This window comes from Alosa sapidissima, chromosome 15 (assembly GCF_018492685.1).
Source record: "Alosa sapidissima isolate fAloSap1 chromosome 15, fAloSap1.pri, whole genome shotgun sequence".
Classification (NCBI taxonomy): Eukaryota; Metazoa; Chordata; class Actinopteri; order Clupeiformes; family Clupeidae; genus Alosa; species Alosa sapidissima.
Genome location: NC_055971.1, coordinates 8,441,866 through 8,455,962, shown reverse-complemented (window position 1 = coordinate 8,455,962; position 14,097 = coordinate 8,441,866). Strand labels below are relative to the sequence as shown.

Sequence of the window (14,097 nt, the reverse complement as noted above, 5' to 3'; positions counted from 1 at the left end):
AAGATCAATTTCCAAAAGATGATTTTATATTCCTCTTTTTAGTCAACTTTAGCATGGGTTCAAAAACGTATGAGCCTAACTGCATGAGCCAGGACACGCCCACCTATCTGCTTTCAGTGAGATACTAAGAGGTTTTAACCAGACTATACATAGCCACCCCTTCTTCTAAATTGTTTAATAAACACTTGTATCATTTATTAAGTTATCATTTATCAATTCCAATCAGTTGGTAGGCTGAGGTCACCCTGACCTTGGCAAGCTGTTCCTACAACTCTTCAGACCCACTTGGCATGTTGAGTTATGAACCTTTAACTGAACTTACAGATGAATATGACCTGAATATATGATAAGCCACGCAGATTAATGACATATGGTATACTGTTGAAATATGATAAATGACGAAAACAACAACAATTTCCCATTCTTCACATTTGACTGTTTTTGCTGATGGTGTTTGTGTGGATGCAATGAAGTTTATAGTATGGCTTATTATTACTTATTTTGTTTTTGATTGAATTAGAATATTAAAGTAGGCTATGCTATGTTATTTATTCAATGCAGATAGGCATACAAAGATGAGATATTTGGCACAGATTAATCAATCTGCTTGGCTTTCTCATCCCCTTTCTATAAAACATCACTATGTTCATCAGACTCCTGGCCCTGATACAGATCCACATCCATCCTCTCAAGCCTCTCCCTGACTGACCCAAATGGCTTTCTAATTATGCTCTTATTGGTCTTCTGATTTCCTGTGGTCCTCTCTACCAAAATTAAGTGTCTGCTACATTTCAGTAAGCACTCTCTAAGACCCATAGTAACCTAGCTGCGTAATATGGACTATGATATTGTATTTGTATACACCAATACTACTCTCAGTGTCCCCAAAGTCAATTATTCAAGTGTATCTGAAGATATGCATGACCAAGTTTCTATCATTCACAATAAACTGTGTCAGACCCTCTGTCTTTCTGTCTATTATGTGACATGGCAACACCGTTTAGTTCATTGGACAGATGCATCTGAGAATGTGATAAAGAAACAATTTCATTGCATGCAACACACAGACGAAAATGTCTGTGGCTGAGCTGACCATTTTGCAAGTCATTCCTCGGGTTTCTGTCAGAGTAAGTGGAGACCTGTCTTGCTAAAAAGAGGAAGCTGATATACCATCGTGCCCTTTTGTGTTGCTGTCTATGTCGATCATAAGTCACAACATACATCGCGTGAGAACACAGTACCCACAGTTCACAGTGCCATGTGAAAGGAAGTGAGAATTGACTCACCCACTTGTAACAATAATGACCACTAGAGGCGGAGATGAAAAGAAGGGCAATGAAGTGTTCTAGAAATATGTCACAGACATCTGGATAGTTCAAACAGTTGCAGTCTCATGTAAAAAGTTAAACATGTCATATAAATACACATGCAAATATATATACATTCCCTCATACAGAACAAATACTAGCACACATGACTGACTGACACACAGCTCATTGTGTGCCTGAAGTATCTGTTTTGTGAAACACTCTATATTTGCTTTTGCAAGTGTGTGTATACTAAAAGCCTATTTGGTGGTAAGTTGTAAAGTAGCAGCACATCTTTGCAGGTGCATATCATCTTATTCTGCTGGGTTGGAAACAGGATGTGGTAAACTGGGCTCAGACACCATGCTTTTTGAGCTTCCTGTTCACATAACATGGGCTGTTGGCCATAAAGTTCAAAGAACATTTTATCTTATAGGACATGAGTTTTACAGCAAAGTTTGTTGCCTAATGTGAGATCTATATAGATACCCAATATAATTTCCACGGAAACAGGTTATTTCTTACCAAGGTTGGAACACTACTGGTTCTGTAGGTATTTATAGATGAAAAGTATGAAAAGACCTATGTGTAATGGAAATAAGAATGCACACTCAGGAAATGACCGGTCATGTCATCTTTCTTGCCCCCTTGACATCAGTCATCCCCTTAATTTGAGTTAACATTTATTGGCTAGATATGTATTTAAAACGCGGCATAAGTTGTGTGAGATGGGTGGTATTCTTTGGATTTTTCATACCAACATTTGGTAAGTCATTAAAAGTAAAATTATTATTATTAAAATTTATTATTATTAAGTTGTGGGCTATTGGTGTGCAAAAGCTCAAAACTGCCTCATTTACAAACACATTTTTGTAGAATAGTCATTGAAACCTGAGAATTATAAATTATCAGTATCAGCGATCTGGGGAAAGCTTTTCGAGTTAAACGTTTCTCATATCCATATTAAAGATTTTATGTAATGTCGTATTGTAAACTGAGCCCTAAGTTTCTCAATCAATGTAACAAAGAAATCTGAAAATTACATGTTAGCAGGTCATTATATTTATTCTGTGTACATAATATCACACAGGGAAAGTCACATTGAAATCAGTGTCTTAAGTCAGTCAAAGTAGCAAAGAAATCTGAAAATGACACGTCAGCAGGCCATTATTTTGTGTATATAATATCATACACCAAAAATCTAAACTAAAGACATAAGTCCAGAACTAAATGTTTTTTTAGAGATCTAGCTCTAGCTCTGTTCGTGTTCACATTAGAATTCATTATGATTCACTTTAATGAACTCATCTAATATAATTAGAGACTTACAGTAATACATCACAGTATTACATTCATACATTCTGGATTAGTTGGCTGTATCTTCTAACAGGGAAATGAGCCCATGATTTTGGTGTCAGCACATTGTCTCCCAAAACAGTTCCAAAAAAGAATGTTGCTTGAAGGTGCTTTTTAATTCTCTCTCTGTGACTCTGCCGATACCTGGGCCTGATCTTGCCCAAGACCACTTCTCCTGCACTTACACATTTAAAATGTGTCTATAATGTCTATTGAACAAACATTACGCAGGAATGTATCACTTTTGAGGTATGTTGTAATAGTTTGTCATCATCTTCCGAAACAGACTGATGGTATATGGCCAGACAAAGGACAGATGAACACACCTATAGTTCTCTATTGCACCAAGGTTGTGAGCTTGTTGTTTTGTGGTCTAGGACGAACCACATGCTAAATAATCAGAAAAGCTTTCATAAATCAACAACTCCATCACCAAAAGTCATCAGTTAGCAATAGCATGGTGTGATTTTATTAGTGATGAATCTGTTGTTGATGATGTTCAAGGTTTACATGCCTTTTAGCTAGCTTGCCAGTTTTGGACCAAAACTCCATATACTTTCTGTATGGTCAGTGTAGCATCAAAATGAGTTTGAAGCAGTAATTTTAAGATAAAGGACCAACATGATGTTCCTTTAAAGCTAAATCAAATCAACAGTTCTGGAAGTCATTTCATAGCTGGAATACGGTCTAGTCCCAAGTCACAAAAGGTGAAGTTCCAGTCAACTGCAAATTACGCACATGGACTCTCTACACATATCTGCTCAGAAAAAAATATATTATTTCATATACAATTTTACTGACTGGAGTTTCGATTTTGTGTCTATATTCAAATGTAGATTTATTTAGGGTATTACATACCTCACCTGCATGTATTACTGTAAACCACTGTAGTATAAGTAAGTATAAGTATATATACTTAATGATTTTGATTCCGTGAGGGAAATTTGGTCTCTGCATTTATCCCAATCGGTGAATTAGTGAAACACAAACAGCACACAGTGATCACACAGTGAGGTGAAGCACACACTAATCCCGGCGCAGTGAGCTGCCTGCTACAACGACGGCGCTCGGGGAGCAGTGAGGGGTTAGGTGCCTTGCTCAAGGGCACTTCAGCCGCAGCCCACTGGTCGGGGCTCGAACCGGCAACCCTCCGGTTACAAGTCCAGAGTGCTAACCAGTGAGCCACGGCTGCCCCAATATTACACTGTACACTTGACTCCTACTTGACTCCACTTCATCTCATGCAATATGTCCGCACATAAATTATATAACTGTTCTTTTTTGTCCCCAGAACTCAAGCTGTGCAATGGTGAATGTGGTAACATGACAGTGGTCACAGGACTCTTGGACTCCACCGTGATGCTCCCATGCAGTTTTGACAACAGCACGATAAACCCTGTGCTGTGGAGTAAAAAAGACGAGGACAGCATCATCCGCATCAGCGGCTTAAACAGAGTCGATTTCCTGAACAATAAGATGGGCAGAGTGATTGTGTTCCCAAATTTGTCGCAGAGAGGAAATTTTTCACTCCGCATTGACCGGTTCCAGGCTCCAGATGTGGGTGTGTATTGCTGTGAGCGGGGAAACCAGTGCAGGGGAGTGGAGGTCAAGCAGGGGCAGCGGAATACTGCAAAGCCCATTGAGACGGGTAACTGCATAAAGCAATGCACAACACAATGTAGGCCTTTTATACATGCAGCTGAGACAAGAATAGATAAGGTTTGGCAGATCTCAGGTTTCAAAACTTAGGAAGGTTAAAACACATCAATATGAAAAGTATACTAATGAAAGCACTTGTACCTTATTGTATTGCCATTAATCAGGGGCAAGGGGATGTTAAACTTTATGGCTAACTAAATGATTGTTTTTTTATGACAGAAAAGACAGTGAAAGATCTTCCTATTGGAATCTACATCATTATTGCAGCAACTGTTATCTTGATTGCTCTTATCCTTGCATGTGGCTACATGCTTAAAAACAAATGTGAGTTATGAGAATCTTGACTGCTATTCATCCAATCATTACCAACACAAAGATAAAGTGCATGTTTCAATGTCTCTGCTTTAAGAATATTTTGTTACATTATATTAACATAAAATACATTGCTTTTCAGGGATTTGTGTTAATAGAGTTGAATACAATATCAATCACACCGATAATAAAGGTAATTTCAATACTTTCAATAGTTTCCCCCAAATACTTACAATAGTTCCCCCAAAAACAAATCTTTGGTATGACTTATGAAACCTAAGTATCATATTTTTGATAACGTATTTTAATGTTAATGATTTATTCAGTGATATTATGTATTTTATTTTGATTAAAGTCAACACCACAGCCAGCACCCAGCCCAGCGCCCCATCTCATCCTCATGAGCAGCAAGTCACTCCAAACAACACCCCTCAGGACAGAGGTATGGGTCTCGTGTGGAATGCCTGAAGTCCCAGTGCTGAATACCAAATAACAAAGACCCTCTGTAAAACCTAACTAAAAACCTCTTAATCACATAGAAGTGAGTGATAGTAAATTGAGTTGCTTTAAGGCTAGATCAAATCAAAAGTTCTGGAAGTTATTTTATACCTGGAATATAACAGTCTAGCCCCAAGACACAAAGGTTAAAAAATATGAAGCCGCATACAAAATTATAAAACCAGCATATGCTTACATGCAGCATTACCACTTTTTCTTTCTCTCTATAGGAGACTCTAATGAAAACAGTCGTGAGCTCACTTGGAGTGAGCTCCCCCCTGCTAAGCAGAACAAAAACAAACCTCACCAGGTGGTTGGTGATGTCATCATTCCCCATCGAGGTTTCTCATATTTTAACAATGATATGCAGAGAGGAGGAATCATGGGTAATGGGTTGATTCTACAGCATAGACAACCAATAACCAAAATAAACTTTGAATTAATATTTTGTTATTTTCTCTTTTGTCTTGCAGTTCACAGACCAGACAGTGTTGTGTATGGTATGTTTATAGTTTCTCATTTCTTCATCTGAATTAATATAGCACTTTAAACGTGGTTAATATTAGGCTAGTTTTAAAATGAGAATGAGAGAACAGTTGTTGCTGGTTTGTAGGAACTTCATTTTATTGTTGCATGGTCTTTTGTGATGCAAACTGCTCATCAACATCCAAAAGATTAGATCCCAGTTACAGCCTTGACACCATGGGGGCTACTGACTCTAACATGTTTACATATATAACACACATGATTCCTCAACATTCAGAAAATAATGAACATGATCCTGAACATCAGCGAGTGGAAACATCTCTTAAGACTAATTTTGAAAGAGGTATTCTGGGTCTTTCTGTTTCCATTTTAGCTATCAAAATACAAGTCTTGGGAATATTGCTCTGCAATGTAGGCCTAAAATACTTTATATTTATAAACAGATATCCGCAGTTCACCTCGGAATCGGATTTCACATGTTGCCCAACCAAACTATGGTAAGATTGAATATTTATCTAACTTACAGTTAATTTAAGTATTTCAAATGAACTGGAATAGTGATATGTTTCTATGATTTGCAACAGCAAACCAGTCAGAAATTAATAAAGCTGATAAATCAGTCAAAGAGGCTCAGAAAATAGGCAGAAGTAAGTAGGCTCCTTTACCTGTTCTGCCATAAGAAAACCATGCTATCATCAAAATAAACCATCATTTAAATTAGTCTAATCCTTATTGGTGTTTGCTTGAAAGCATTTCCCTCCCATTCTTTTTTAACAGGATCTGAGATTCGAAATCCCATCTATGGCAACAGTACTGAGTGTCTGATGCAGGATGAGTGACATCTATCTTGTTCTTTTCCCAAAATGTAACAATGTATCAATATAAGCTACAATAAATGTATTAATTAACTCCTGTGTGTAGTGTATTTGATGGACACTGAACTTTCCTATTGTCACGATTTTCCAAAGCAAGTTGAGGCGCACCAGTTGGGACAGCCAACGCTTCTCGTCATTCACCTATTTAAGCCTAATGCTTGCGTTGAGTAACACGACATAACATTTCAAGAATTCACACATAGCCTAGCCTACCTGACAGCAGTAGCGGAAGTGTTTTCTGGACACTCTAGGCTCAATCTTACTGCATTCATTTAGTTGAACTACACATCATCCACGGAACAACATTTTGCACACACAACTTGAAGTTCAAGTTGACCCCCCATCCCCCAATAGGCAATAGCTGGTGTGCTCGAGTTGACAAAATTGTGCAGTAGGCTAGGTGTTTCCACAGCGACATTTTAGAGGATCAAATAATGTGTGAATCACAACGAATTATACTTTTAATTTTGATCTTTAATACTCTACCTGACGAAGAACATTGTGTCACATTTTCATCAAAGGTAAGCCAACTGACAGAAGAAAAAATTGTATTTGAAGAACTGTGATATTATCACAATTAAAGAATTTCGAACGCTAGGCCTGCTACTTCCTCAACGTTAACCTTCTTCAGGATGCAAATCTATTGGTGGAACTTAATCAAAATGGAGAGGACCCAATTACAAGCAGCCTGGGCCTACTTGCACTTAGTGGAATGCAACAAGTCTTACTCAAAGGTTAATTCCAGTTTCCGGCTATCAAATACCATGCTGCTATAAAGTCTGTGAAACTCATGAATGCATTGTTTTATGTTTAGAGAAACTGTCTGGCTACTGTGACAACAGGGGATTTCACATCATCATTCAAAGTAGTGTCACAGTTCCTCCACTGGCCTTAGACTCAGTCCATATTGCCTACAACAGAAGCTCCACTTGCAAGCCGAAGTTCAAGAGCAGTCAGTGGGTGATGTTTCAGTTCCCACTGACAGACTGTGGTTCGAAGTTCAAGGTCTGATATAGCATAAGATTCTATGAGGTCTTCATTTCATTTTTGTTCAAATGTCTCCATTCAACCTGTTTTTTTGTTGAAGCTTTTTAGTGGCCACATTTCCTACTGGGTTACTATATTTGGAGGAAAAGTTTTTCATCTTAAACTTGGGTCAATCTTCCGTGATCCTCAGTTCAAGTAAGCAATCATTGTTAAGAAAATGTGTTTGTTTCTATGGTTTAAATTTCATATTGAAACATTGAATTGACTGATGTGTGTTTCCCCAGACTCACTGTGCAGTGCACTTACATGCTCCATGGTGCAATGACACTAAGAGCAGAAGTCCAGAAAGCCATATCTGCCCAATACCTATCTGTAAAAGATGAGGGGTTGCTTCGTATCAAAATGAGATTTGCTAAAGGTATAAAAGAAATGGGCCTATTAGGGATTGCGTCCACAAAAAATGAGGATGTCCGTTGATCCTTAATTTGTTTTTCAGATGCATCTTATAGCTCCTTTCACAAGGATAGTGATCCATTGAAGTATGTGTTGGGAGATCCTGTTTTTGTTGAAGTACTCCTTCTCAAACGGGAAGATGGGGAACTTGTGCTATACTTAAGAGACTGTTGGGCAACACCATCAGAAGATCCCCGAGACATGCGTATATGGAATCTACTCATTGATGGGTACTGCTATCACCTCCCACCCCTGCAGTGTTCAGAATTGTACCGCAGATATAACGTTTCATTCTCGGTTCTTCACTTTTGTTCCCACATCAGGTGTCCCTTTCATGGAGACAGCCACCACACTGAGCTCATCAATGTGGCCCCTGGGGACGGAGTGACGTTTCCACAGCACCACAAGCGATTCATGATCCAAATGTTTTCCTTTGTGAAATCCCAGGTGTCTCAAGCCTTAGTATGTGTCTGTTCATCACATTGCCCTCAAAATGTTTCTCTCTTTTAATAGCTTGGACTAGCCTATGAATCAGTAACCCAGTGGTGATATTAAGTCTTGCATAATATAATTAGTGGTTGTTCTAAAGTTAAATTAAAGGAAATAACAGAAAGCCTTTCTCTCTGAGCTGAGGAAACTGTATTCACTGCAGGTTTACATGCACTGTAATGCTGAGGTCTGCAAAGGAGTTGAGTGCTCTGTGCCTTCTTGTAACCAGGGTATGTTAAACAAGTTCTTATTCACTGCAAAAGAAAATATTGCAAGACACTGGTGATAGAACAATAATCTTTGTAGCACCTCAGTTTAAACAGTGTAGTCCATTCATTGCCATAAGCCTACATTTTAACATTGCATAGAGTATTGTTTGTTTTTCTTCTAGAGCCGAGGCACCTAAAGCCAAACCAAGATGAAGAAAATGGAGATGAAGCTTTTCAAAATGCTATAGTTTCTGAAGGCCCCCTCTTATTGGAATGAATAGCCCAAAATACTTGAAATTGTTATATGTCTTTTCTCATTTAGTGCATATTTTGTTGGCTATGTAACTTGTAAGCATAGAAAATACATACCAGCTGTAATATCAGTTAGCCTAATCTGTGTTCTCAATAAACATGTAGGTTCAATTATTTAGGCCTACCAGTGATAGAGGTGACTTGTTTTAATGATCATTACGTAGGCTACTCCAGTCCACATGGTGGCGATAAGGAGAAATATGGCAGACTCAGTGGTAACGGATGAAGTACAGTGTGGAAGAGTCAAACAAACAAGCGACATATAGCTAAATATTTGTTTGTGTTATCATCTCTGTGTGTGTGTGCACGGAGTAGACATTCGAGGTTTAACTGTACAGGGTTTATAGTTGTATAATAGGCTATGATACAAGTTATGGTATTATGGAGATTTTTCATCAGTTGGTGAATTTACTTACTCCTTCGCTGAGTCAACGTCTGTAACTAGCATAGGTAGAGTAAATTACGTTCTACTCCTATGGTGTAGGTTTATGTTGTGGCCATGTCTACCCACGTGTTCTATTCTTCGGAAGCTTGTAAACTACCCATTTATCAGTTCAAGAAAGAGCTCATCCAGGCGGTGAAAGACAACACTTTTTTGGTTGTCACTGGGGAGACTGGTAGTGGAAAAACAACACAGCTGCCTCAGTACCTTTACGAAGCAGGTAACTCATTTGACTTTCTCACAGTCATATTGTCAATGTACAAATATTGAACAGGCTATTGTCTGCATCTGTAGGTCTATGTAAGGATGGTAAAATTGGCGTAACGCAGCCTCGGAGGGTGGCAGCCATCACTGTAGCCCAGAGGGTCTCCCAGGAGATGGGTATGAAACTTGGGGAAGAAGTTGGTTATCAAGTGCGCTTTGATGACTGCACATCCAAGGTAAGAGTCCTGTGGGTTGATAAGTCAAGTGCATAATTGGTTGACAGAGATGCATATATTATCTGTGCAGTATGTGCTCATGCTCAAGCTATAAGCCTTATAGCAAGGAGATGGAAGAGTATGTGCTAAATGTACTTTTATTGAATGCTCACAGAACACCATGATCAAGTACATGACCGATGGCTGCATGCTGAGGGAAATTCTCGCAGATTCAGTCCTCACTCATTACAGTGTCGTTGTTCTTGATGAGGCCCATGAACGGAGTTTGAACACGGTAGGTTGAGTTTGTTTGTTACCATTGGGTGGGTATAACATTCTTGGGAGAGGGAATAACTAGCAACTTCCATACAATCAGGATTTCCCCTCATAATGCAATGCACTAAGCACAATTCTATATTTGAGTGATATTTTGCAGTACATTGAGATTTCAGTTTATTTCTTTTTACAAAACTTTTCTAGCCATAGTAGTAGATTAGAGGTACTGATATTAATTTTCCCAATTTCCCTGTAGCTTTTTTGTAATTATTTTCTCTCCTGTATTTGCCTCAGGCATATCATGTATGAATATCATTTAGAAACATGATGTCATGTTTATTTATCCCATGGTCCATATTTACACATCTTACTTATATTTGCAGGACATCTTGATTGGGCTTTTGAAAAAGACTATGTCCAAAAAGACCTCACATGGCCGGACAGTGTGTCTGAAAGTGGTCGTCATGTCTGCAACATTGGAAACAGAGAAACTATCCGCTTTCTTGGGACACTGCCCAGTGTTTACCATCCCTGGTCGAACATTTCCTGTTACTGAGAAGTTCCTCAACCTGATTGGTCCAAAGGACACTGAGCGTTCAGCTTATGTTAAAGAGGTGGGCTGTAGATTTTTACAAATCAACTGACAGATTTTTCTTTTGTTTATTAATGTGAATTTAGTTATTTGTTTATTTATTCATTTGAACTTCACAGAATTGCCTGTGTACTAGAGATATAAAGCAATATTGTCAGTATAGAAATACATAATTGTGGCCAAACTTTGTATATGTTTGTCATCAACCAGGTTGTCAAGGTGGCTCTTGATGTGCACACCAATGAAAGGGCCGGGGATATACTGGTGTTTCTGACAGGTGGGGATAAACATACAAGTGTATGCTTGCTGTCTCTTTTTATATCCAAGCTAATGTTTCTTTTTTTTTTACATTCCTGTTACAAAACAACCAGGTCAATCAGAAATCCAGAAAGCCTGTGACCTATTGTTCCAGAAGGCTGAGGTCATAGACTACCGGTACGACGTGAACGACTCATCTGTTGAGGGCCTTCTCATCCTTCCTCTGTATGGAGCCATGCCAACAGGTAAAAAACGGCAGTGTTGTTGAACAACATATATGTGAACAGCATTTATGTATATGAATCATGAAATAATTTTCTGAAAGGTGCACAGAGGACTGAACTAATGATCTCATGTTACTTTCATTGTTTGAATGCAACTGCTTTGTAGATCAGCAAAAGCAGATATTTCAGCCTCCTCCTGAAGGTATCAGGAAATGTGTGGTGGCCACCAATATAGCGGCTACATCTCTGACCATCAACGGAATAAGGTGAGTTAAAAGGTGGCTTTTTCCAACCATGCATTTTCTTTGCAACAAAAAGAAAATATGGTTCCATAATATTAAAAGAATACGAGATGTTCCACTTGTCTCTCTTTCACAGATATATTGTTGACAGTGGATTTGTGAAACAACTGAACCACAGCCCCAGGGCTGGCATGGACATACTTGAAGTTGTCCCCATATCAAAGTGAGAGTAACCTCTGGTGGTATTCTTTTTGCACTTAATTAGACTGACGGGAAAGGTTGTGTTGAAGATAAAGAAACATGCATCACCTGATCATGTAGATTTTCTTACCCTCTTTAACTTCGGCCGGTTTGGTCGTTGCACAGGAGTGAGGCCCAGCAGCGAGCAGGCAGAGCGGGGAGAACCTCTGCGGGGAAATGTTTCCGTATCTACAGCAAGGACTACTGGGAGAAGTGCATGCCAGACTACACAGTTCCGGAGATTCAGAGGACCAGTCTCACAGCAGTCATCCTCACACTCAAATGCCTGGGTGTTCATGATGTCATCAGGTACTGTGGGGTTTCTGTCTATGAACATTGGAGCCTTATTTAATCAAGATCAATATTTAGGAGCAATTGAGAGGAAAGAGTGTTTAATTCCCCTGTTCGCTTTTTTTATTCAAGGTTTCCATATTTGGATCGTCCAGAGGAGAGACTCATACTGACTGCTTTGAAGCAGCTCTATCAATATGATGCAATAGACAGGTACATGTTATTCTGTTAAATTGCTTCTGCTTGGTTCTCTGATAACTGAAGTCTACAGGGATGTAATATATGTGGGATGTTCTGTTTTGTGTTTGTGCAACAGCGATGCTGTTAATATTAAATGTATGACCCAATTCTTTGTTCACTGACTGTGGCAGGAGAGGTCAGGTTACCAGCTTGGGTAAGCTGATGGTAGAGTTCCCCCTCCACCCTGGCCTGACTAGAGCCCTGCTCAAGGCTGCTGCTTTGGACTGTGAGGACATCATGCTCCCTGTGGCTGCTATGTTGTCTGTGGAGAACGTCTTCATTCGACCAGGTACAAACCAGACTTTGGAACAGCACGTTGGGTGTGCATATGTAAAGAGTGTTGTGTTTATATACTCACTGATTTGCCAGAGTGTGAAGATGCATGATGATTTTTCACAGGCCAGCCAGAGACACAGAAGGAAGCAGATCAGAAACATCGACAGATTGCATCGGAGGCTGGCAGCTTTAATGATTTTGTCATGCTCCTGAATGTGTTTGAAAAATGCAAAGCAAGGTGTGTGTGACGTTCAGTTTTTGGAGCATTACGAAGATTCTTTTCATGACTTCATTGCTTCATCTGAACACAAAAGTAATGCCTCCATCCTTTCTTGGAGCAGTGACTGTCCATCTGCCTGGTGCAGAGATCACTGGATCCATTGGAGGGCTGTGAAATCGGCATTCAGTGTGGAGTCTCAGCTCAGAGAGATCCTACACAGATTAGAGGAGGTACCTACCAGCCAGCTGGCTTCGTTTACCATAGAGAATCAATGCAGTGCTCTAGCCTTATTTATCTACTTATTTGTCTCGTAGCAGGGAGCGGTTGAGAAGGAGAAGTGGGATGGCAGTAGGAGTGAGCTCTTCAGAAGATGTCTGTGCCTTGGGTACTTCACCAATGTTGCCAGGAGGTATTCATGGAAGAATCTCCTCACCTGTGAATTTCTATTTGTTTATCAGAAGAGGCCACTTATCACTTTTCTTTCTTTCCAAGGTCTATAGGGAAATCATTCTCCACAATGGATGGGCATGGATCCACTGTACACATTCATCCATCTTCAGCGGTATGTAGCACCAATGCAATCGCCCACTCGACTCGTGCCCACCTCTTCTGCTAACCTGACTCTACTCCCTCCACAGCTCTCCGGCCAGGAGTCCCAGCTGGACTGGATCATCTTCCACGATGTGCTAGCCACCTCGCGGATGTTTGTGCGGACAGTGTGCCCAATCCGCTATGAGTGGGTAAAGGACTTGCTGCCTAAGTTGCATGAGGTGGACGTGTATGAGCTGAGCAGTGTTGCACGAGAGGAAGTGACCGATGAGGAGGTTGCAAAGTGGGAATCCAAAGAAGCCTTGAAAAGACAAGCTGGTAAGCAGTTTTTCTAGAGCTTTTGTGACATGCTTTATGTGCTCCATGTATTTGTCTCGCGCTTACAATAAATTTACTTCCATTGTGATGTTGGATTGACGTGAGGTCCTGGATGTACTTGCACTGTTTCAGCAGAATCATTTGAAGATGTTTCCAAAAAGCTTGAGAAGCGGAATAATGAAAATTCCATCACAGAGGCTCGTGCACGGTACATGCAACGGAAACAGGAACGTCAACAAGGGAAAAATCAATGATGAGGGATATAAGATGCTTAACAACAAGTATATTTTTCTGTTGAATTCCGAGAAGTCTTTCAAGGCATCACTGTGAAACGTACGTTCATTATTGTGCCATATTGTGTATTACCAGTAAATATATTTTTATACCTTTATTACAGTTCCAGAACACTGACAGTTTGTATAGAGTTGCAGAGACTGCACTGGACACATTTGGCCTTTGGGCTGTCTTGGTATAACCTGTATATTACTGTCTATTACTCCTCTATGACATCAGTTCTTAAGGAAAGTCATGCACAAAAAAAAAATCTGTTGTCATTGTGTGGGTTAT

At 39.6% G+C, this 14,097-nt stretch overlaps 3 protein-coding genes across 10 annotated transcripts; all 3 read left to right on the top strand.

Annotated features, from left to right (window-relative positions):
- The first annotated feature begins 1,564 nt into the window (after positions 1-1,564).
- On the top strand, positions 1,565-6,526 carry LOC121683921. 5 transcript variants are annotated; one of them, XM_042063806.1, is made up of 11 exons: positions 1,565-2,073; positions 3,955-4,311; positions 4,542-4,646; positions 4,777-4,827; positions 4,990-5,076; positions 5,363-5,473; positions 5,606-5,632; positions 5,896-5,961; positions 6,062-6,115; positions 6,203-6,265; positions 6,369-6,526. In XM_042063806.1, the coding sequence occupies exons 1-11, from the start codon at positions 2,004-2,006 to the stop codon at positions 6,455-6,457; spliced, it is 1,080 nt and encodes a 359-aa protein (XP_041919740.1). In that variant the 5' UTR covers positions 1,565-2,003; the 3' UTR covers positions 6,458-6,526. The 5 variants fall into 5 exon arrangements, with proteins under 5 accessions (XP_041919740.1, XP_041919741.1, XP_041919738.1 ...); XM_042063804.1 differs by having other exon boundaries at positions 1,569-2,073; positions 5,363-5,518; XM_042063805.1 differs by having other exon boundaries at positions 1,576-2,073; positions 5,363-5,518; positions 6,396-6,526.
- Positions 6,527-6,623: 97 nt separating this feature from the next.
- On the top strand, positions 6,624-9,083 carry LOC121683923 (zona pellucida sperm-binding protein 4-like). Its single transcript, XM_042063809.1, has 9 exons — positions 6,624-7,014; positions 7,125-7,227; positions 7,308-7,498; positions 7,581-7,675; positions 7,765-7,898; positions 7,977-8,163; positions 8,257-8,395; positions 8,586-8,652; positions 8,814-9,083. Exons 1-9 carry the CDS (start codon positions 6,928-6,930, stop codon positions 8,906-8,908), a joined length of 1,098 nt encoding a protein of 365 aa, XP_041919743.1. The 5' UTR covers positions 6,624-6,927; the 3' UTR covers positions 8,909-9,083.
- Positions 9,084-9,176: 93 nt separating this feature from the next.
- Positions 9,177-14,089, top strand: dhx40 (DEAH (Asp-Glu-Ala-His) box polypeptide 40). 4 transcript variants are annotated; one of them, XM_042063793.1, is made up of 17 exons: positions 9,177-9,605; positions 9,680-9,825; positions 9,980-10,099; positions 10,464-10,694; positions 10,883-10,949; positions 11,044-11,175; positions 11,321-11,420; positions 11,533-11,619; positions 11,763-11,945; positions 12,060-12,140; positions 12,299-12,456; positions 12,567-12,681; positions 12,782-12,893; positions 12,978-13,072; positions 13,156-13,225; positions 13,302-13,530; positions 13,666-14,089. In XM_042063793.1, exons 1-17 carry the CDS (start codon positions 9,443-9,445, stop codon positions 13,782-13,784), a joined length of 2,208 nt encoding a protein of 735 aa, XP_041919727.1. In that variant the 5' UTR covers positions 9,177-9,442; the 3' UTR covers positions 13,785-14,089. The 4 variants fall into 4 exon arrangements, with proteins under 4 accessions (XP_041919727.1, XP_041919728.1, XP_041919725.1 ...); XM_042063794.1 differs by having other exon boundaries at positions 9,179-9,605; positions 12,785-12,893; positions 13,666-14,088; XM_042063791.1 differs by having other exon boundaries at positions 9,180-9,605; positions 13,663-14,088.
- Positions 14,090-14,097: the final 8 nt, after the last annotated feature.

What these genes read in the sequence shown, in the direction of transcription:
- LOC121683921 (XM_042063804.1), top strand. Translation starts at nt 2,004, where the DNA reads ATGTATTTAAAACGCGGCATAAGTTGTGTGAGATGGGTGGTATTCTTT. An exon ending in GCAGAGAGGAGGAATCATGG is followed by an intron (nt 5,519 to 5,605) that starts GTAATGGGTTGA and finishes TTTGTCTTGCAG; the next exon opens with TTCACAGACCAGACAGTGTT. An exon ending in ACCAGACAGTGTTGTGTATG is followed by an intron (nt 5,633 to 5,895) that starts GTATGTTTATAG and finishes CTCAACATTCAG; the next exon opens with AAAATAATGAACATGATCCT.
- LOC121683923 (XM_042063809.1), top strand. Translation starts at nt 6,928, where the DNA reads ATGTGTGAATCACAACGAATTATACTTTTAATTTTGATCTTTAATACT. An exon ending in TTCCGTGATCCTCAGTTCAA is followed by an intron (nt 7,676 to 7,764) that starts GTAAGCAATCAT and finishes GTGTTTCCCCAG; the next exon opens with ACTCACTGTGCAGTGCACTT. An exon ending in TGTGCCTTCTTGTAACCAGG is followed by an intron (nt 8,653 to 8,813) that starts GTATGTTAAACA and finishes TTTTTCTTCTAG; the next exon opens with AGCCGAGGCACCTAAAGCCA.
- dhx40 (XM_042063791.1), top strand. Translation starts at nt 9,443, where the DNA reads ATGTCTACCCACGTGTTCTATTCTTCGGAAGCTTGTAAACTACCCATT. An exon ending in TATACTGGTGTTTCTGACAG is followed by an intron (nt 10,950 to 11,043) that starts GTGGGGATAAAC and finishes CAAAACAACCAG; the next exon opens with GTCAATCAGAAATCCAGAAA. An exon ending in GGTGTTCATGATGTCATCAG is followed by an intron (nt 11,946 to 12,059) that starts GTACTGTGGGGT and finishes TTTTTATTCAAG; the next exon opens with GTTTCCATATTTGGATCGTC.